A 22,973-nucleotide genomic window follows, 5' to 3' on the forward strand; every position below is an offset into this window, starting at 1 on the left:
GATTCAACCTGCTAAAGCAGAAGCTCTGTGGGGGAGGGCCCAGCAACCTGCTTACAGCCCTCCAGCAGATTCTGATATACACTCAGGTTTGAGAACCACTGGGTTAGAGTACCACTTGGGACTAGTACTGCTCATGTGAAGAGGTAGCTGGGTGGTCCTCCTCCACCCAGCCAGGTCTGTGGCCAGCATCACGGAGGGGAGGTGCTGGGGTGGGGGGGGGGGGAGGCATGGAGCCAGTGTGGAATGGGGGGGCTGGCTGCCTTGTGGTCCTCCCCACCACCACCCAGGCTTCTCTGTGCCTCTCTGCTTTCTTTTTTTTCAACGTTTATTTATTTTTTGGGGGACAGAGAGAGACAGAGCATGAACGGGGGAGGGGCAGAGAGAGAGGGAGACACAGAATCGGAAACAGGCTCCAGGCTCTGAGCCATCAGCCCAGAGCCCGACGCGGGGCTCGAACTCACGGACCGCGAGATCGTGACCTGGCTGAAGTCGGACGCTTAACCGACTGCGCCACCCAGGCGCCCCTGTGCCTCTCTGCTTTCTATGTGCCTTTCCCTCTTTTTGCATTCTCCCTTTCCCCAGGGGCTCAGGGCTCCACCCTGAAGCCCAGATTGTGCCCCAAAGCCACTGAATGAGAATCCTGGAAGATGAAGCCTGGGCACCATTATTTTGAAAGCTCCCCAGAGAATTCCAATCTGGAGCTAACGTTAAGGACCACTGGTGCGCACTAGTCCGCTTTCAGGTGTTTCCGACCTGACGCGTCCTCCCTCCCAAGGGTGTCTACATTTTCAGAGAAGGTGAGGTAGGTAGAAGGCGTTGCCTAACCTAAAGGAATGACTTTCTAACAGTGGAATGTTGGGTATTCCGATGGCATTACGCCCTCTGGACAGTTACTCCCCTCCCTCTGCTGGGGCAGGGTCAGACTTAGCGCAGGTTTTGGTCTCAGACTCTGGTTTGGGGTTGAGGGACGTCAAGCCGGAAGCCGAGGAGAACACCCTGCTTCTTTGATCTGCCCTTCGGGAGGCTGCAGGCATCAAGGGCCATGTGTCCTCTTTCGACCTGGCACAGGCTCAAGTACCAGCGGGCCCTCCTCTGTGCTCGGAGAGCGGGCACGTTCCTGCTTTCTCCTAACCCTGTTCCCCTGAAAACCGGGCCCTGTATTTACTCAAGAGTCCTCTCTAGTCCTCATAGAATCGTGTTTTAAACAGTGGCCTCTAAATCGCCTGCCACATGGATCTTGGACTCTCTTAACCCCAGTCTCATCTCAGGTCCCTGAAACAGGTAGTGGACAGGTTCTAGCCCAGAACTACAAAGGTAACTTGGTTTCTGCCCTTTGTCCGACCTGCAGGTTATAAGGGAAGAGAAACAGGAGCAGGATGTAGACGAAAGGGCCCGGAGAGAGAGACAAGCGAGGGCCAGAATGAGGGAGAAACACGGATGGAGAGTCAGACGGGTGGCAGGTGCTAGGGAGGCAGAGTGTCAACAAGCAGTGGATAGAGTGCTGGCCGTTGGATTGAGGGTCTAGGGGGCTCCGTGGACCAGCATCTCTGGAGGAGCCAGTGGGCGAGAGGAGACAGAGGGATCCAGGGAGCCTGTGTGCCTCACAAGACCGTGATGGGGACCAGGAGCAGTGGAAGGGCCCTGAGTCCTCCCTGGCAGCCTGCCTCTGCACCCCTACCCTCTGCTGGTGCCCTCACCATCCTCCAGCGTGGTGGCATTGATCTCGCTGGACGAGGGCCCTGTGCCAGCCCGATTGAAGGCTTGGACCACCACCCCGTACTGGGCAAACTTCTTGAGGTTGTCCAGGGTGTAGACCTCGCTGTCCCCGGTGGCCTTCATCTCCACGATGCTATACTGCCCATTGCTGCCAGGGCTGTTCTCTCTGTAGCCGATCTGGTAGCCCCGTATGACGCCATTCTGCAGCTCCTTCTTGGGCGCCTGTGAGCACGGTAGGGGAGGGGAGACAAAGACACAATGGTGCTCTGAGATGCTGCTCTTAAAGCCAAAGTCAGATCATGTCACTCCTCTGTTCCCAACCCTTCAAAGGCTCCTGTCTCACTCGGAGTGAAAGCCAAAGTTCTTATAATGACTATATGACCCTATATGATCTGACCCCCATTACCTCTTGGGCCCATCTCCTCTTCCCCATGCTCCCTAGGCTCCAGCACTGGTCTCTTGCTGTTCACACTGGGCCCATGTCCGTTGAAGGGGAATGCTTTTGCCTTGGATACCCCCACAGCTTGCCTCTTCAGCCCTGTGGTGTCCTTGCTGAAATACCCGTCTTAATGAGGTCTTCCTTACGATCTTTTTTTTTTTAACTTTTTAAAAAAAATTTTTTGAGACACAGAGAGAGAGCGTGAGCAGTGGAGGGGCAGAGAGAGGGAGTCACTGATTCCAAAGCAGGCTCCAGGCTCTGAGCTGTCAGCACAGAGCCCGACGCGGCGCTCAGGCTCACGAACCACGAGATCATGACCTGAGCTGAAGTCAGATGCTTAACTGACTGAGCCACCCAGCTGTCCCTCCTCATGCTCTTTCTGTAAGATTGCTCCCTGCCCTCTGCTCAGTATTCCTTACATTTCTTCCTGGCCCCCATTTCCTCTTGAACCCATCTTTTCTTCCCCATGTTTTATTTTTCTGCATTGCATTTACTCAGCATCATTGGATATTTTATTTATGTGTCCATCTGTTCCCATCAGAATGTAAACACCATGAGGATGAAAAGCATTGCCTGTTTTGTTTGCTCTTTGCTCTGCTTTCAGTGTCTACAACGATGGCTGATACGTAGCAAGCCTTCGATACATGGTTATTGAATGAATGAATGAATGAAAGAATGAACGAATGAATAGGAATATCATTTGGCATGGGCTCGGGGACCTGAAAGAAAGGGAACAGCAGACAAAAAGTAACCAGATGGAGAAGGAGGTGAGCAATTAGCTTGAATAAAAACAGAAGCCCGAGATACCACATCACACCCTGTAGGACAGCTCTCATCAAAAAATGGAAAACCACAAGTGTTGGTGACCATGTGGGGAAATCGGACCTCTCGTGTACTACTGGTGGAAATGCAAACTGGCATAGCTGCAGGGGAACACAGTCTGCCAGTTCCTCAAAAAGCCCAACATAGAATTGCCATATGATCCAGAAGTTCTACTCCTTGGTATAGACGGCAAGGAATTGGAAGTGGAGACTCAGATACTTGCACATCCATGTTTAGAGCAGCCCTATTCACCACAGCCAAAAGGTTGAAGCAACCCAAGTGTCCACTGACGAATGAATGGATTAACAAAAAGTGGCCCATGAGTGCAATGCAATATTATTCAGCCTGACAGTTAGCCTCTTATTTAGTCGGAATGAAGTCCTGACATGTGCTATCACGTGGACGAACCTTGAAAACATCATGCTAAGAGAAATGAGCCAGACACAACAGGACAGATATTGTGTTGATACAGCTTCCATGGGGTCACATGAATAGTCAAATTCACAGAGACAGAAAGCAGACTAGAAGTTACCAGGGGCTGGAGGCGGAGCTATCATTCAATAGGGGGCAGAGTTTCTATTTGGGATCATGAAGAAGTTTTGCAGATGGACAGTGGTGATGGTTGCACAATACTGTGAATGTACGTAATGCCACTGAACTGTGCACTTAGCCATGAATAAAATGGTGGGTATGTTTTACCACATTTAAAACAAACAAAGAGTCCTTGATTTTGGTGTGTGCCCAGCCCTTCTTGGAGCAGGGAGCTACACTGCCCTGGGCATCATGGTAAGGGGCTGGGGTATGTGGGGACTGGGGCCTGAAGCCAGCCCCCAGATGCAGGGAGAGAGGTAGATGAGGACACGCAGTAAGAAGGGGGCATTATGGAGCCCTGGCTTGGCTGGTGGGGATGAAGGACTGGCCCCAGTCAGCCAGGAGAACAGAGAAAACACCAGTGCCATGAGCCTGGGGCTAGAAAACATGCTCTCACTCCAAGCTTCAACCCTGATACACAACCAGATGCACACACGCGATCCTAATACCTCTCACATCCCGAACCACGAACACACACATCCGGACCCATCAAAGCAAACACCGTAATCCACCCACCTACCTACAGTCACGTATACTTAGACTCACAGACAGAAACTGGCTCCTTTAACAAGCAGACTTGCCCATCTAGAAATTGAGAGACAGCACCCACCCCAGTGCATATAAAAACAACTTGAATCAGGGTTTTAAAGACAATGAAGTTAATTTAAAAGCCTACCTTTTATTATACAAAAAAATAGTGAGATCAAAAACAATTAAGTTAGTAAAACAGCCCCACTGTTTTTTTTTTTTTAATTCAATGAATGTTTTAAATGAACTGCATTTTCAGCTCGCTGTTAACTCAATAAAATGAAGTTTTTAATTTAACATAATTGTTTTGAACTCACTAAATAGGTGTGTGTGTTTTTAATTGACTTGACTTTTTGTTAATGCCTGAATAATGTTTCTCTGCACTTGGGCAGTCCTGTTTGCTAGTTTGTAAGTGAGCAAATTTCTGAATTCTCATATCTGCCCATGTAAATCTACATACACACCCACACACACAGAGACATCTATTGTAGACACAAACATACCTTCAAGAGTGACACCCCATCTTCATAATGACACATACTCTTATATTACATACACACACCCATATTGCCACGCTCAGAGAGTAACACACGTGTCCACATGACCACAGCCATCTATGCCATGATATATACCAACATATTCACATCAACATATACTGACAGAGGCCTTGGATGGGCATCCAGGCACACCCCGCTATATACATATATATATTCACATATTTATACAAATCTTGACAGATCTTCCTTCCCTCCCTCCTCTTTCTTTCCTCCTCTCCCTCTCTCTCTCTCTCCCTCTCTCTCTCTCTCTTCTCCCTTCCACTGCTCCCCTCACCCCCAACAGGCACACTCAGGATTTAAATCAATCTTAACAATATTTCTCTGAAGCATTAAGAAATCAATAGGGCTGATTGCAAATTTATGTCATAAAGCAGTGGCGATCCATCTCGCGGAAAGGGTCTTAAAATGAAGTGACTTATCTTTCAAGTGAATCTTTATTTTTCATTAATCTGTTTCTTGGTGTTAAAAAAAAAATCCCCTGAGAAGTCAGGCCAAAATTTATTGATGGGTTGGTTCATTCTGAAGTTCTAACTTTCTAATCAATTTTATTTTTCATTATGAGACTTTGGAGAAATAAATCTGATTCTAAATTTTTATCGACCTCCGGGTCAGAGCTTTGTAGCCAAACGGCTCAGTGTTTTACATACGTATTCATTCCCTGCCCCCACCTCCTGGCTTCCTGACAGTATTCCTAGGAAATGGGTCCAGAACCAGGATGCAGACAGACTTGGGGTTGGACTCTAGGCTTCACCCCCCCCCCCCGCAAGTTTTTGAGGAAAGGCTTGGTGCCCAGATCTGGATGTGAAGTGGAACCATGGCTCTGGGCATGGTTCCCAGGAAGGCCCAACTGTGTAGTCCCTACCTCACTTTCATTCTGGTCATTTCTCTGGGGAAAGAAGGAACCAGGCTCTGCTCTGTGTCTATGTGGGTGTGGGTTTGGGGGTGGGGTGGGGAGACACACACAAGAGTGTAGTGTTTTTAAGGAAAATATCACTAAGCCCTTCTGCATCTCTCCAGTTCTCAAGTCTACCTTGTTGAAGGGCCTGGGGAGAACTAAAGTGCCTGAGCTTCAGTTAGAGCCAGAAAATGACTGTGGAGGTCGGATCCCAGGAGCAGAGGAGGCATTCCCCCCAAGCTCCACTGTTGGGATGGGAAAGCTCCAAGAAGAAGAACACATACAGGCCCTACGAAAGCTCTCTGTTCCCAAACTCCGTGCCGTGGCCTCCTCTGATGGGTCGGGATAAAAGTACCTCTTCTGGCTACCCTCCAGGAACAGAGGGTCAGATAAGCCAGTGTGAGAAAATACGTGAAGCCTGGAAGAGTCAGTGCAACAGGCGGCCCTGAGGGCCCACGGCAGCAATGTGGTGGTGAGTTCGCCAGAGTTACCCGGGATGGTGTTTCCCTCCTGCTCCAGGTTATTCCGATCTGTTTCTCTGCCCAGCTGTGGGGTCTCCTCTAAGAGTTTTCTCATGTGACAGGGTCTTCAGGACATCCTGTAGAGTTTAAGGTCTCTGCCCCTCATCCAGCCCCAGAGGTAGGGAGGACAGTTATTTTCAGTGATTTCATAGAGGAGGAAACTGAGGCCTGAAAACACCAAGACTCCTGTGGAAGGCCTCACCAGGAGAAGATAGGAGATCACCTTGCTATACCTCCCAGCTCCAGTCAGAGGGCCAAGATGAGGGCAAGACCCTGTTCTGTCATCTCTCATCATCCACAGGGCTCCCTTGAACTTTGTACAAAGTCAAACCCAACTCCTGACCTATTACAGCATGTGGGGCTTAGAAGAGAGGCCGGTGTGGTGGAAAACCCATCTTCCCTGCTTAGCATTGCCAAATTCTTCATCCCACCTCAGGTACAGGCCTGCCTCAGAGTGCCAAGGCGGAGAGGGGGTGGGGAGTGGTGGGGGGACCCATCTCTTTATCCTCCCGTCTTTCCTCCCCTCCGGCCTCACTGTGGTTAGCAAAACAAAACAAAACAAAACAAAACAACAAAAACAAAAACAAAGACAAAAACAAAAACAAAAACAAAAACAAAAACAAAAACTGGGCATGAGAATTATAAGAGATCAGAGATCAGCAAGCTTGTTGGGGCTTTATTCCTGGGTTGAGAAGGGAGGAGGCATGGAGGCATTCAGTGGGAAATTCGACCTCACTTACCTTCCAGGTCACTTGGATACTCTGTGAGGTCACTGGCTGCAAGGTGACATCCATGGGGGGCCCATCAGGAGCTGGTGGAGGGGGAAACAACATTACAAGTTAAGTCAGGGAAGAAAAGAGTCTTATGTGCTCACTCTCATCCTCTTCAGCTGGAGGATTGCTGGGAACAAAGGAAAAGCTCATATATGAAAGCAGAGAACCCCCCATAAAACAGTCATAGGGCTTACCTTTCCTCTCCATTCTCCATCATAATTTGCTGAAAATGCAGCGAGCAATGACAATGAGATATTACTCTACATTTAGCAGACTGGGAACAATTTTTAAAAGTTTGATAGTATCAAGTATAGGTAAGGGTGTGTAGTAGTGGGAATTCTTTTTTTTTTTTAAAGGTTTATTTATATTTGAAAGAGAGAGAGAGACAGAGAAAGAGAGAGAGGGAGAGAAAGAATGAGTGGGAGAGGGGCAGAGACAGATGGAGACACAGAATCCGAAGCAGGCTCCAGGCTCTGAGCTGTCAGCACAGAGCCAGACATGGGGCTCAAACTCACAAGCTGTGAGGTCATGACCTGAACTGAAGTCAGATGCTTAACTGACTGAGCCACCCAGGTGTCCCAGGAATTCTTATATCTACTGGCCATGGGAAAGGAAACTGGCCCAATACTTTGGAAGACATCTTGGTATTTCCGGTTAAAGGTAGGAGTGTCCTCATCTGATGTCTTTGTAATTCTGCAACTACTTCTATCCCATAGAGAAACTCACAGACCTCTGCAAGCATACAAGTATGAAAATGTTCACAGGTCCAAGCTGCAAGCCACCTAAATGTCCCTCTTTGTTAAAATGGACAAAGAGGCTGTGGTATAATCATGGCAGAGAGTACTACAGAGCACTGAAAATGCACAAATGATGAAACTCACAAAAATACTAATGATCAAAGCAAGGAAGACACAGAATATATCAAGAATAATTTAATGAATACATTCCCTGGGAAAATGGGCAAAACCAAACAACATGCTTCTGCATACATACACTGTAGTGACAGTATAAAAGAGAAAAGCAAGAATGACTACTGGTTACCTCAAAGGGAGGCATGGGGTTATGGTTGGAAAGGGGCAGAGGGAGGACCCCTGGCGTGCTGGTAATTGATAGTGAGTGTTGCTTATCCTATTTTTTGCTTTATTATTATTATTTTTTTAATTTTTTTTAACATTTATTTATTGTTGAGAGACAGAGAGAGACAGAGTGTGAGCAGGGAAGGGGCAGAGAGAGAGGGAGACACAGAATCTGAAGCAAGTTCCAGGCTCTGGGCCTGATGTGGGGCTCGAACTCACGAACTGAGAGATCATGATCAGAGCTGAAGTCAGATGCTTAACCGACTGAGCCACCCAGGTGCCCCGGTTTATTATTATTTGTAAAGCTACACATATATGTGACATGTACTTTTGGTATTGTTTTCTATTTTGCAATAGCAGGAGAACATATAGGGAGAGAAAGCTTGTTTAAGTTTTCAGAAAAACTCCAAAACAAAGGTCACAGAAAATAATACAGGGCACTAGTGCTCCACCCTTTCCAGACAGGCTGGAGCCAGAGGAGTGGGTAAGAACCATGGACAGCTCCCCAAAGCCCAGTGTCTAGAACTCCATCTGGAAAAGGTCAAACCTAAGAGCCTCCAATGATCCAAAGGCAGACACAAACAAATACCTTGGGATCTCTCCTTCCCTGTTCTAATTGTAAGCCCTGTCAGTGGACAGGGTGGGTGTGGACCTCAGATGGCCCTGATCCCCAAGGTCACGGGAAAGAGCCACAAGGCCAGAGTGCTCACCGGCCTCCTCGGTGCTAATGGTGAGCTCTTTGCTCGGCTCGCTGCGGCCAATCTTGTTGAAGGAGTACATGCGGATGCTGTACACAGAGGCTGGGTGCAAGTCCACGATGTTGGCCTGGTTGATGGTGGGGGAGATGTTGCGTGTGGACTGCTTGAAGTCCCAGGAATCTGGAGAGAGAGCACCCATTTCAAACCACAGCCGGGAAAACCTCACAGCCCTTCCCCGGCCTCAAGCACCAGCACATCCCAATCTCCACTGTGATTCCCAGAGGAGGGCCAGCTCACACAGACTACAGCCAGAGGGCATAGGCCTTAACCACCTCACAGAGAGTACAAGGATTCTGTTCCATGAAACTCAAGGAGACCAAGGGATGCCGGAGAACCTGAGCCAGCTTGTGAGTTTAAGCCTCAGATAGGGGTCAAACAATATGCTCCTCAAGGTCCCTTTCAAGATCCCCATTTGCTCGCTATCCTTAAGGGTGTGATTAGCCAGTGCCCTCCTTCTCGGTCTCCCACACCACATCAGTGACCAGTTGTAACCATGAGATACCTATCAACCCAGGGCCACGGGTGAAGCCAAGTCTCCCCCTTTTTCCTTCTGTGTATGCCTCTGTATTTCGTTTCTTTGTGCACTTGTGTGGTGGTGGTCTTGAGTGCCACTCGGTCTTTGGGGGGACAGACTGAGTGCCAGAGTCCCCAGCCCAAACCTTACCCTCTTGCTCACTAGCAGGAGAATGCTCTCTAAGTCTTTAAGGTCAGGAGCCAACAAAGAGATTAGCATGTTCCCGATTCATCCAAGGGGACTGGCAGGCCATTCCAGGGCTGTTTAGCAAGTGAAAAATGCCACACAGGAATACTGTGACAGTAAACATTCTGCATGTCCAGAGGAACCCAGTCATTCATTCGATATATTTTTGCTGTGCCTCTACCGGGGGATTCCCAAGAAAAATGGGAAGGGGTTGCAGTTACAGCAAAGCCTCAGCTAGGATCTTCCAAACCCAGAATTCATAACTAGATTACTTTATTGGCCCTTCACTTTGAAAAGAAAAAAAGGCAGAGCACAAGGAAACAAGCTGATAGTAAGGCTTAAAAATCTTCCCGGGGCATGTCCTGATGTCACTATTCAGTCTAATTTTCTACGCCTTTTAAATCCACAGTAGAGGATCCTGAAAATTCTCAGTAGAAAAGATTAAATTGCATTCACTGCTGTTTAATCCCTAGAACAGGAGAGGAGGCAAGCATATTCTAGAAAGACTGTTAGGAAGATTCCCCCCCCACCCGCCCGTTTAAAAAAAGGCTTATACCTGATAAATCAGTTCACCAGAAGAGACTAACCCATGCCCTCAGATTCTGGTTAATTGAGGTCTTGATGGTTTTCAAAACACCACTTCTAGCTTCACAGGCTCGGCATCTGTGGAGGGCACCGGCCCAGCCTCCCCATCTGCAGCTTTGCATTTAATTCTTTGGTTTCATGAGCCAAAGTCACAAATGGCAGGCTGTGGATGCTCAGAGGCACATTATTTTCTCCTTGTCTTTTAAAAACACCCCAACCACCCAGAGAGTCACTCTGTGGCTGGCAGGTTAAGCCAGGGTTGCAAATACGATGGCTCCTGCCTGCTGTGGACACCTCTTTGGTTTGGGAGGGAATGGCCTACACCTCTCTCTGTGGCATCCTGGGAGCTGATGCCAGCTCACACCTCGTACTCAATTTGCCCGTGTTTATGGGAGAGGGACATTAACCATGAGTCAGTGAGGGAGGAGGCCCACATGATGTGTCTGAACACAGAGAGACTAAGGAAAAAATATATATATATTTGCATATACATATTATTAGAAGAGCCTTGCTCTCTATATTGGTAAGAAACATTAACATGGGAGGTACTGTGGATGGAAATATACATAAAACTGACATTTTCTTCACAATAGATTCAGGTTATTGGTTCCTCGTTTTTACCAATATCCCAGCAGCGATAACGTGTCCCTCTGGGTGTGAGTCACCTGCTATCAATTTGTCCCAGGACAGTGGATGTTAACATTGTTCACTTAGCTTAGGTGGCCCTCCGTCAGATTCCTGTACTTATTATAAAGTTAATACGTCCCCCTCTATCATTAGTAAAGGCGTCGGAGGGATTTACTGAGAGATGTATATAAACCATCACATTGTCTTCTTAGTTTCTCTTTGCTTGTAGTTTGCTTTGGAAAATGAAGGCTGTCACTTTTGTTTCCTTGGAGATACTGGCCTTTGCAAACCGGGGTTTTAATCCATCAGGCCTCGGTCCTCTGTTTCCATTATAGTTCACACATTCATGTCACAGACATTCTCTTCTTTATTACTTCTTTGTATTTTCAAAAAAAGTCTACAAGAATCATATTATTAACGCATGTCAAGTGTGTTAAGTTTCTAAAACATAGCTCAGCACAAATGATACAAATTTTCAAAGAAATAGGAGACTTGGAAACGATTGCTCTAACTCATTTTATCTCAGTGTGTGTGTTCATCTCCCTAGTGTGTTTACAAAATACAAAGACCAGCATCCAAAAATAGATTTAAAAGATTTACAGAATTGAAAATAATCTTGGTTTCGCTGACATGAAAATTTGGTCTCTATCACTTCTCTATCACTTTTTATGTATGTTTATGTGCATAAAATGTTAACATTATTTGATTCATTCTTTCTTGTTACCTTCTTAACGTGTTTCTATTATTCTTCTCAGTTACAGAAACTGCTATAAACATTCATTAGGGCTGTCTCTGAGTATTGTTCTGTGTTCTTTTCAGATAAATTCTAGTTAAGATAAATTGGAGTAAAACCCGAGCTTTACCATTTACTGGATGTTTGACAAAATATTCTCATAAAAGAGGAAGAATAATATTATTATTCTCAGATTATTTATGTGGTTCACGCATTCATATATAAAAAACTGTTAGAAAGATATGCGGTACATAGTAAATTTTCGAAAGGGTTTGTTGTTGCTATGCTCACGATCCTATTAGGCCTGTAAATTCCATACAACCCTTTCATTGGACCACAGACATTGGTGTTCACTAGTTAAAAATGAGCTTGTTAAAAATGTGCAAACCCAGGTCCCGCCCCAGAAGTGAACTAGAGAGAGTCTGCATTTTTACAAGGGGTCCATTTTGTTTCTGCACACGTTAAAATTTGAAAAGCACACTTCTGACTCACCATAACTTTTCCATCTGAGACGTATACACAATTTACCCTGTATCCCATAAATACCACACTCAAAAATGTGTATGCCTGTGTTGATGCCTTAATTTTATAATTTATCATCCAGAAAAATAGAGGCTCCACAGTGGTTTCCATGGAGCAAATGGTATCTTCTTTCCCCAGAGCTGGAGAACGTTACTGTGCAAAAAATGATCTTATTGGATAATGCAGGACACTCTCCTAAGTCACCACCAGTTCTCTTAGCTCTCTGGTCTCATCTTGGGTCAGATTATGAACTCTGCCCATGGCCACGTAGTAGATTGTTTTGTGTTTCAAGGATGGCTGACATTCAGGGGTGTAGACATAGAACCGTCTCATGCAGAGCAGGAATTGTACAGGGATGTGATGCTGCTGAACTGCAGGAACCTGGCCTCTGTAGGTGAGGAAGACTTCCCCCCAGAAACTTCTAGTCTATCCTCCAGCTCTTGGCTCCACTGTTTGTAGAATCTCTCTTGGAGCTTCCAGTTCCTGTGACAGAGTTTCAGATCCCTGCTTTCAAGGATGGAACTAGGGGTTTGTTGGTGAAGAACGACTTCATGGTGTTTCATCATGCCTTTAAACTTCATCTTTCCTGAGGTAACCTACACCCTTTACTTGCGATTAGTGGTAATTCTATACATTCAGTGGCATAAACTATTGTGGCCCCCATCTTAATATCCAATTTCCACCCCTTAGATTTGACCCAGAAATACTTCGAAGTGGAACTTAGGATCTGAAGTTTTTACTATACTAGCAACAGTAAAGGTGCTGTCAGAAAACAGTATTTTGGGACATCATGTTCTAGAATATTCTAATATCCTACAAGAAGAAGATCCTCTCTTCTCACCCAGGCACAACACTGGATTGGAAACTGGAGAATCTCCAGCAAAACCCATGTCCCTTTTTCTAACAAACAGGCTTACTGTCTCTAACCTCAACCTGGTCACCTTTTTGGAGCAAAAGAAGGAGCCATGGGATGTGAGGAGGAAGGAGACAAAAGCCAACACAGCCGGGTGGGCGGGAGCGATTGAAGCGAAGGACACAGGTGAGAGGTCAGAGGTCACAGAGGAAGCCAGACCTTAACATATGGTTTGGGAAGATTTGCTTCAATGGAAATGATTTTTGAGACACCTAAGTTTTCTGCTGCTGTCACAGAGGGGGACTCCTCCCCAACCCTCCAGGCATCTTCTGCTCCAGTGGACTTCTGTCACGTTCACATTGAGGCCCAAAGTTGTCCCCTGGAACTGTGAGGCTGCTTTTCCATCACTTTTAGGGGCCTGGGAAAATCTGGGCGCACTTCTGAGGAATTCTACGTCAAGGCATTTTTAGAGTTCTGCTTCTGCCTCGTGTGAGAAATTTGCAAGGGAAACGGTCGAGCTAGCGGGGATTTGGTTCAGAAATCCCAGAAACACGGGAGACAGGTATCACACGTGCTCTGCTGAGTCATTTCCAATCCTGTGGAGGCTTCACACACGACCCCCCAAGGTTCAGACAGTAATTTCCTTGTGGCACAACGCACCTCCTTAAAATGAGCAAACCGAATCTCCCATTCCACTTTGAAATTTCCGTGTTCTTTGTAAGAACTAACTTTAGAAATTTCAAGTCTCTGTGCCCCAGTTCCTCAACAGTACAAGAGTTTCATGCATCCATTTACCTCACAGAATTCTTTCTTTTATTGAAGTATAATTGACATATGACATTATGTTAGTTTCAGGTGTACAACACAATGATTCAGTACTTACATACATTGTGAAGTGATCACTACCTCAAGTCTAGTCGCTATCTGTCACCATACAAAGTTACAAAGTTTTCTTCTTATGAGGAGAATCCTCATCATTTAGTCTCTTAGCAACTTTTTAAAAATAAGTTTATTTACGTATTTTGAGAGAGAAAGTGCAAGGAGAAGGGCAGAGAGAGAGAGAGAGAGAGAGAGAGAGGAGTGAGGGAATCCCAAGTGGGCTCCATGCTGTTAGTGCAGAGACGGATGTGGGGCTCTGTCGCATAAAATGTGAGATCACGACCTGAGCTGAAATCAAGAGTCGGACGCTTAACTCACTAAGCCACCTGGGGGCTCCACATCGTAGCAACTTTTAAACATGCAATGCAATACTATTGTCCACAGTCACCATGCTGTACATTACTTCCCGTGACTCATTTATTTTACAACTGAAGTTTGTACTTCCTGACGTCTTTCCCGCATTTCACCCACTCTCGAAACTCCTTCCCTCTGGCAACCACCAGTCTGTTCTCTACACCTACAAAGTTTATTATGTGTGTTTTTTTAAATTCTACATATAAGTTAAATGATGTGGTATTTGTCCTTTTTCTGTCTGACTTATTTCACTTAGCATAATACCCTCCAGGTCCACTCTGTATTGTTGCAAATGGCAAAATTCCACTCTTTTTTATGGCTGAGTAATATTCCATTGTGTGTGTGTGTGTGTGTGTGTGTGTGTGTGTGTGTGTGTGAATACATCCCACATCTTTCTTCATCCATTCATTTATTTTTTTTTATTTAAAAAAAATTTTTTTTTCAACGTTTTTATTTATTTTTGGGATAGAGAGAGACAGAGCATGAACGGGGGAGGGGCAGAGAGAGAGGGAGACACAGAATCGGAAACAGGCTCCAGGCTCCGAGCCATCAGCCCAGAGCCTGACGCGGGGCTCGAACTCACGGACTGCGAGATCGTGACCTGGCTGAAGTCGGACGCTTAACCGACTGCGCCACCCAGGCGCCCCCATCCATTCATTTATTAATGGACTGAGGTTGCTTCCATATCTTAAGCTATCGTAAATCATGCGGCAACGAACGTAGGGGTGCATACATATTTTTGAATTAGTATTTTTGGTTTCTTTGGATAAATAGCTAGAAGTGGAGTTGCTGAATCAAACAATAATTCTTGTTTCAATTTTTTGAGAAACTTCCACACTGTTTTCCATAGTGGCTGCAGCAATTTACATTCTCACCAACAGTGCAAGAAGGTTCCCCTTTTTCCCACATCCTTGCCAACACTTATTATTTCTTGTGTATTCAATTCTTTGAAGGCTGAGAGCAGTGAGGAGGCAGCAGAAGAAAAGCCTGAAGCTTGCAGAGGCTGGTTCATGAGGTTTAAGGAAAGAAATCATCTCTATAACATAAGAGTATTAGGCAAGGCAGCAAGTGCTGATGAAGAAGCTGCAGCAAGTTATCCAGAAGATCCGGATAAGAGAATTAATGAAGGTGGTTACACTGACCAACAGATTTTCAGTGTAGATAAAACAGCCTTCTACTGTTCTATTGGAAGATGCCACCTCGGACTTTCATAGCTAGAGAGGGGAAGTCAATGTCTGGCTTCAAAGCTTCAAAGGACAGGTTGATTGCCTTGTTAGGGGCTAATGCAGCTGGTGACTTAAAGTTGAAGCCAATGCTCATTTAACATTCCAAAAATCCTAGGTCCCTTAAGAATTATGCTCAATCTACATCGCCTATGCTGTATGAATGGGACAACAAAGCCTGGATGCTAGCACATCTGTTTCTAACATGGTTTGCTGAATATTTTAAGCCCACTGTTGAGACCTACTGCTCAGAAAAAAAGATTTCTTTCAAAATATTACTGCTCAATGACAATGCACCTGACAAGAGGTCCGATGGAGATGTACAACGGTTGCCATCTTCACACCTGCTGACACGATATCCTTTCTGCAGCCCGTGGATCAAGGCGTCATTTCGACTTTCAAGTGTTATCATTTTAAGAAATACATTTCATAAGGCTATAGCTGCCACAGATAGTGATTCCTCTGATGGATCTGAGCAAAGTAAATTGAAAATCTTCCGGAAAGGATTTGCCATTCTACAAGCCATTCAAGAGCATTTGTGATTCATGGGAAGAGGTCAAAATATCAACATTAGTAGGAATTTGGAAGAAGCTGATTGCCACCCTCGCGTGGACTTTGAGGGGTTCAAGGCTTCAGTGGAGGAAGAGGCTGCAGGTGTGGTGGAAATAACAAGAGAACTAGAATCAGAAGCGGAACCTGAAGGAAGAGGAGACTGCATGGCTGCCATTTCAGGATAAAACTTGAATGAATGAGGAGTTGCTTCCTATGGAGAAGCAAAGTAAGTGGTTTCTTTTTTTAAATTTCTTTAAATGTTTTACTGATTTTTGGGAAAGAGAGGGTGAGCAGGGTAGGGGCAGAGAGAGAGGTGGGAGGAAACAGAGAATCCAGAGCGGGCTCTGTGCTGACAGCAGAGAGCCTGATTCAGGGCTTGAACTCACGAACCGCGAGACCATGACCCGAGCGAAGACGCTTACTGACTGAGCCACGCAGGTGCCCCAAGAAAGCGGTTTCTTGAGATGGAATCTACTCCTGGGAGAGACACTCTGAAGACTGCTGAAGCGACAGCAAAGGATTTAGAATATGACATAAGCTTAGCTGATAAAGGGTTTGAGAGACTGGATGCCCATTCTGAGAGAAATTCTACTGTGGGTAAAATGCTATCAAACAGCATCACCTGCTACAGAGAAATCACTCGTGAAAGGGAGAGTCTGCTGATGTGGAAAACTTTACTGTCTTATTTTAAGAAATGGCTGCATCCACCCCAACCTTCAGCAACCACCACTCTGATCAGCAGGCATCACCACCATTGAGGCAGGACCCTCCACCAGCAAAAAGATTATGACTCATTGAAAGCTCAGATGATAGTATGAGGGTTTTTTTTACAATAAATTATTTTTTAAAATGTTTATTTATTTTGAGAGAGACAGAGAGAGAGAGAGCGTGGGCGAGCACTAGCAGGGGAAGAGCAGAGAGAGAGAGGAGAGAGAGTCCCAAGCAGGCTCTGTGTTGTCAGTGCAGAGCCAGATGAGGGACTCAAACTCACAAACCATGAGATCGTGACCTGAGCTGAAATCAAGAGTCAGAGGCTTAACTGACTGAGCCACCCAGGCTCCCCTACAATAAACTATTTTAAAATTAAGGTCCATAGTTTTTTTTTTTCCAAACAGAATGCTATTGCACACTTAATAGACTACAGAATAGTGTACATGTAACTTTTATATGCACTGGGAAACCAAAACGTTCATCTGACTTGCTTTCTCTTGGTGATCTGCAAGCATCTCCGATGTATGCCTATAATCATTGGTAAGTATGTACTTACTAATGCCACTCTGTTAATTGTTTTCTGCCTGTTTTGTAGTTTCTTTCTGTTTCTTCTTTTGCTCTCTTCACTTGTGGTTTGATGACTGTCTTTAGCGCTGTGCTTAAATTCTTTTCTCATTTTCTCTTGTGTACCTAGGTTTTCACTATGAGGCTCACACAGAATAGCCTATATATATAATAGTTTATTTCAAGCTGAGAGCAACTTATGTTTGAATGCATTCTAAAACTCTATATTATTTATTCCTCCTGTTGTATAATTTTGATGACACACTTCACATCTTTTTGTGTGTCCATTAACTAATTATTGTAGTTATGCATTTTTTACTACTTTTGTCTTTTAACCTTCACACTAGCCGTATGAGTGATTAACCCACTATATTTACTATATATTTACCTTTACCAGTGAGATTTTTACTTTTGTATGTTTTCTTGTTACTATTTAGTGCCCTTTCTCTTCAGCTTAATGAAGTCCCTTTAACATTTGTTGTAAGATCAATTTAGTGGTGATGAACTCATTTAACTTTGCTTGTCTGGAAAACTCTTGGTCTCTCCTTCAATTCCAAATGATAACCTTGCCGGGTAGAGTATTCTTGGTTGGAAATTTTTTCCCTTTGGCACTTTGAATACACCATGCCACTCCCTTTTGGCCTGCAAAGTTTCTGAGAAATCTAATATCTTATGGGCTTTCCCCTGTACATAACAAGTTATTTTTCTCTTGCTGCTTTATAGATCCTCCCTTTATCTTTAATTTTTGACATTTTTAAAAAATATTTTTAAATGTTTTTATTGATTTTTGAAGGAGAGAGAGAGACAGAGCATGAGCAGAGGAGGAACAGAGAGAGAGGGAGACACGGAATCTGAAGCAGGCTCCAGGCTCCGAGCTGTCAGCACAGAGCCTGATGCGGGGCTCGAACCCATGAACTGTGAGACCATGACCTGAGCCGAAGTTGGACGCCCAACCGACTGAGCCACCCAGGCACCCCTAATTTTTGACATTTTAATTATAATATGTCTTGGTGTGGCTCTCTTTGGGTTTATCTTATCTGGAACTCTCTGGGCTTCCTGGATCTGGATGTTTGTTTCTTTTGCCAAGGTAGGGAAATTTTCAGCCATTATTACTTTATTTTTGTATTTTTAATTTATTATTAAAATTATTAATTAATAATAAATTAAATAATAAATAATAGTTAAATATCAAACTAAAATAATTTTAATTATTAATTTTATTATTATTAAAGTAAGCTCTACACCCAATGCGGGGCTTGAATTCATGACCCCAAGATCAAGAGTCCAATGCTCTACCAACTGACCCAGTCAGGTGCCCCAGCCTTTATTATTTTATTTTATTTATTTATTTATTTTTCAATGTTTATTTATTTTTGGGACAGAGAGAGACAGAGCATGAACGGGGGAGGGGCAGAGAGAGAGGGAGACACAGAATCGGAAACAGGCTCCAGGCTCTGAGCCATCAGCCCAGAGCCTGACGCGGGGCTCGAACTCACGGGCCGCGAGATCGTGACCTGGCTGAAGTTGGACGCTTAACCGACTGCGCCACCCAGGCGCCCCAGCCTTTACTATTTTAAATACATTTTCTTGCCCATTTGTTGCTTCTTCAGGAGCCCTGTAGTGGGAGGGTTACTCTGCTAGATATTGCTGCACAGGTCTCTTAAGCTATCTTCACTTTTAAAAATTCTTTTATCTTTTTGCCACTCTGTTTGGGAGAGTTCCACTGCCCTGTCTTCCAGGTCACTGATCCTTTTTTCTGCTTTGTCTAGTCTGCTTTGAACCCCCTGGTGTGTTCTTCAGCTCTGTGACTTCTCTTTGGTACTTTTTAATATTTTCTGTCTCCTTATTGAAGTCTTCTGTGTTCATCCATTCTTCTCCTAAGTTCCACGGGCATCTTTATGACCATTACTTTGAACTGGTTATCAGGTAATTTATTTACCTCCATTTCATTATGTTCTTTCCCCCTAAAGTTTTATGTTATTCTTTTATGTGGAACATATTCCACTGTTTCTTCACTTTGCTTGACTCTGTGTTTGTTTCTGTGCATTAGGTAAAATAGCCACCTCCCCTTGTCTTGAAGGAGTGGCCTTGTGTAGGTGATGAACCATATTGTTTAATCTTGCCCTAGCCCTTGGTTGTCTCTTGAACCTTTGTGATTGTCTAAACAGCCTGATTTATTCTGGATCGGTCCCAGTTGTTGAGGGTGTGCCAAGACCTGTCAGTGTTCCAGAGGGAGGGATCTTAGCACCTGCTGACTTTCAGGCTGATTGGAAGCCAGATTCTTAGACAGCAGCTTTTAAAGTATACAAATACATACTGTCCAATGGGACCGCAATCACAAACCCTGCTGGCCTCCAGACCAGGCCATCTGGAGGTGTCCCCTTGGCAATAGTTGCAAAAGTCAAGACAAGTGTATGAGCTCCTTCCTGGGATGTACTGGTATGTTGTAGTGAGGCCAAGGGAAAGCACAAGGATGCCATTCCCTTAGCCCACATTCTCTTAGAACATTTCGGTAGTCTTAGGATGTGTCATAACCCGAAGCCTGCCCTTTAGGCTGAAGCTCTAGGACAAGTAAATAGGTCCTTTCCACAAGAAGGCTGGGGTGTGTTTTAGTTTGCTGTCTGTGCAGTGTCCTGAGGGTGAGAGCCTGCCAAGAATTGTCTCTCTGATTGTTTCAGACCCATGGGGCCTAGAAACATAAGCCTGCCTAGCCACCAGACCCAGATGCTCAAGGGCTGTCCCTAGCGTGGATTGTGTGCACCTGCTGGCTTTAGCAGGGCCACAGGAGAGTGTGGGGGTGGGGTGCACCAGCTGACTCTAGTGGAGAAGAAGAGCCAATATTTCCCAAGCACTTGTGATGCACCAGGTGTGGTGCTGGACAACGTAAACATTCACCATTTACTCTTCACACCCCCATGATATCGGCACTATATCTCCGTGGCATCGGCAACCCCCACGTCACCAAATCCAATTCTTCACCTGGCCTCTCGGGAGTGTTCAACACTTGGACCTCTCCCTTTTCCTGACATACTCTTTCCTCGGCTTCCCTGATAAAAACACTCTCTGGCTTTTCTCTTACGTCTTGGGCTATTTTTCCTCTCTCTGCTTTGCAGGTGCATTTTTCCCACCCTCCCATTAATGGTTAGATGGAGTTCTTCCAGTCCATCCTAGGTCTTACTTCTTTCGTTTTACAGAATTTCCCCATATTTGGCTTCTATTTCCATCTATACACAGATAACGTGAAGATTTGTGTCCAGCTGGACATCTCCTTTGAACTCAAGATTCTTACAGCCAACTGTTTACTTGACGTCTCTTCTTGGATGTTTCAAAGGCAGCTCACATTCAACATGTCCAAGACAGAAGTCTTGACCATCCCCCCTATAAACCCATCACCTTCCTCACGTCCGCACCTCAGGAAATAGGCGCACGGTGTGCCGGGTGTTATTCTGGACTCTTCTATGAAGTCTTATAGCTTTTGTGTCCCATGTATCTCTTAAATCTCTCCATTTCTCTCCATCTCCATCCCCGCCCCAGCCAAGCCACTGTCACCTCCCCCTCGGACCAGGGAAACAACATCCCAGAACCTACTGTGCACCCCCTTCCATGTGTTCAACACACTGAAGCCATCCTTCACCCCACAAATAGGATCAAGCACTTTCTGCTGGCCGAACACTGTCCCGGCCCTGAGGGTGGTCTTCTCAAACACAAATCTGATACTGCTGTCCCCTTGCATAAAACTCTCCAATAGTTTTTCCTTGCTCTTGGGACAAAAACAAAATTTCTTCTCGGGACCCCAGGCCCTACAACATCTGGCCTGTGTATACCTTTCGGGCTCCATGTTTCTCCACTCTTTTCGTCTGAACTCCTACAGCATTTACAGCCCTCTTTGCCGCACAGGGCTCACTGTTTCAGTAGCAACTGGCCAAGGAGACACTAAGCTCCCTAAAGGCGGGAGCCATGTATAAAGCTTTGCCTGTCTCCACTTGGCATGTGCTGGGCACTTAAAACCCACTGTTGGTGTTAGATCCGAGCCACTGTGTGTCCTTTACTTTGGACTCAGAGTTCCTCTGCATTTTGTAGTCACAATAAATACCCCGCCTTGCCTTTCCCTTCCCTGCCACACTAGGCCGCCAATCACAGAAGGGTTGGGGCCTGGAGGGTCCCAGAAAGTGGCCCCTTTCTCTCTGCTTTTACCAGTCGTTTGCAGGTGGATTTGACCTTGTGTTCCCAAATCATCTTTGATGTTGGCATAAAAACTCTCTCCCCACAGCCCTTTCAGGCTAATGCATCAGAGTCAAATCTGAAGGCCTTTAGCTGATTTTCCAAACTTGATCACTGCCATCTCTCTGACCCTGAATAGCTGAAATTAGGGGCCCTATTTTCTTCTCTTTCCTTTTCAGCTCTGAGTACTGAGCTGGGTTTGGCGAATATTGTCTGTTTTAATATTCCCTTTCATATGAGCCTGGCTTACCCAGATTAACATATTTCATTAAGGGCGCTCTCTCCCTTTCTTCATCAAAGGGTTTCTGATGCAAAAATATTCTTCTTAAAAAATAAGGAAGTGGCTGGGGAGATGTCAGCGCCTTCTACTCTGTGGACTGCTTGCCGGGAGGGGACCTGGAGCCTCTGGTCTTTCAGAAGACACATTTGCTGTAGAGGGAGAGCAGCTTGGACAAAAGCCACATCCGGAGCATTTAGCTGCCTGCACTTGGGAAACAAATCCATTCTGCATCTCTGACTTTCTCCTTGCATGACAGCACTAAGCCCCCGCCCCCACCCCCACCCATGGCAATCTCTCTGCAGCACCCAGAAGAGGTTCCCTGGGTCACGACGACCGCACACGACATCCCAGCATCAGTCCCTCTCACAGCCACACTCCAGCTAACACAGAACATCACAGCACACACCAGGCTGGCTCACCCCACAGTGGCCGACAGCTCGCACCAGGAGGCTGCCTTCTGGGCTTGGAGGGCCATCCTCAAAGAACCCATTCCTACTCCTTGCTTGGGGAACAGAAATGAAATGTAGTGTCTGCATTTTTAAAACTGCACAGCGCCATCTGATAGATTTGTGTGGATGGTGCTATTTATCATTCAGCATTCATGTATTATTACTCTGCTGCCCGGGGCCAGGAGAAGTCAGCGTGAGCGGGATGGTTTAGAAAGGGCAGACTTGGTAATTTCCCTTGGAAAATTAGCACGATGAGCAACATGGCAGAAAACCTGGCAAAGACAAAACTGAGGCAAAGGAGGGGGTCAGGAGCAGCTGGTCCGGACCTGGTCTGGGGGTGGTCTAGGGCAGGAGGAAGAGAGAGGGAGGGAGACCCAGCCTGGGGGTGGTCTAGGGCAGGAGGAAGAGAGAGAGGGACAGGACAGGGACCCGTGGAGGGTAAGGATGTGCCAGGCTCTGTGCTAAGTGCTTCCACGTAAGTCTCCACACTTGTTTAATCCTTACAGCCATTCTGAGAATTACACGCTATTGTCTCCATTTGACAAAGAGATGTCCAAAGTAGCTTGCTAAAGATCACACAGTTCTGATGCTTGGTCAACCCAAGTCTTCTGCTTTCAAGAACTGTTCTTGTTCTACTATTCCTTGTGTGGAAAGAGATCTACTTACACACACACACACACACACACACACAGCTCCCTCCTTCCTTTGAGTCACCCATCTGTTCCCTAGGATACCTTTTTCAGTTATCACGTAATACTGTTTGCGGAGTATTACACATGCTTGGATAGTGCTTTGTAATGATTCTGAAGGCGTGTGTGCGTGTGTGCGTGCGTGTGTGTGTGTGCGCGCGCAGTGTATGTTCTCACGCCAACTGCGCTGTAAGCTTCAAGGGCAACACTCTATTTCTTTTTCTTTCCCTACCACATGGCTGCTGCATGATTCTGCAAAAAATTATTGGCACTCAGTTCATGTTGCTGACTGACAGACATATATTTCAGCCTGCGAGTCCCATAGGACTATAAATTGCCACATGAGGTATGTGAG

General features: G+C 45.7%; 1 protein-coding gene across 1 annotated transcript in view; it reads right to left on the reverse strand.

Moving 5' to 3' along the window:
- DSCAML1 (DS cell adhesion molecule like 1) overlaps nt 1–22,973 on the reverse strand; it is a 348,705-nt gene that overhangs the window by 31,846 nt on the left and 293,886 nt on the right. The window contains exons 15-17 of the mRNA XM_043579447.1: nt 8,629–8,796; nt 6,810–6,880; nt 1,698–1,938 (exon numbers count right to left, since the gene is read on the reverse strand). Coding sequence (XP_043435382.1) covers nt 1,698–1,938; nt 6,810–6,880; nt 8,629–8,796 — 480 coding nt within the window. The remainder of the gene's footprint in view (nt 1–1,697; nt 1,939–6,809; nt 6,881–8,628; nt 8,797–22,973) is intronic.

The sequence above is a fragment of the Prionailurus bengalensis genome, chromosome D1, assembly GCF_016509475.1.
Source record: "Prionailurus bengalensis isolate Pbe53 chromosome D1, Fcat_Pben_1.1_paternal_pri, whole genome shotgun sequence".
NCBI classification, from domain to species: Eukaryota; Metazoa; Chordata; class Mammalia; order Carnivora; family Felidae; genus Prionailurus; species Prionailurus bengalensis.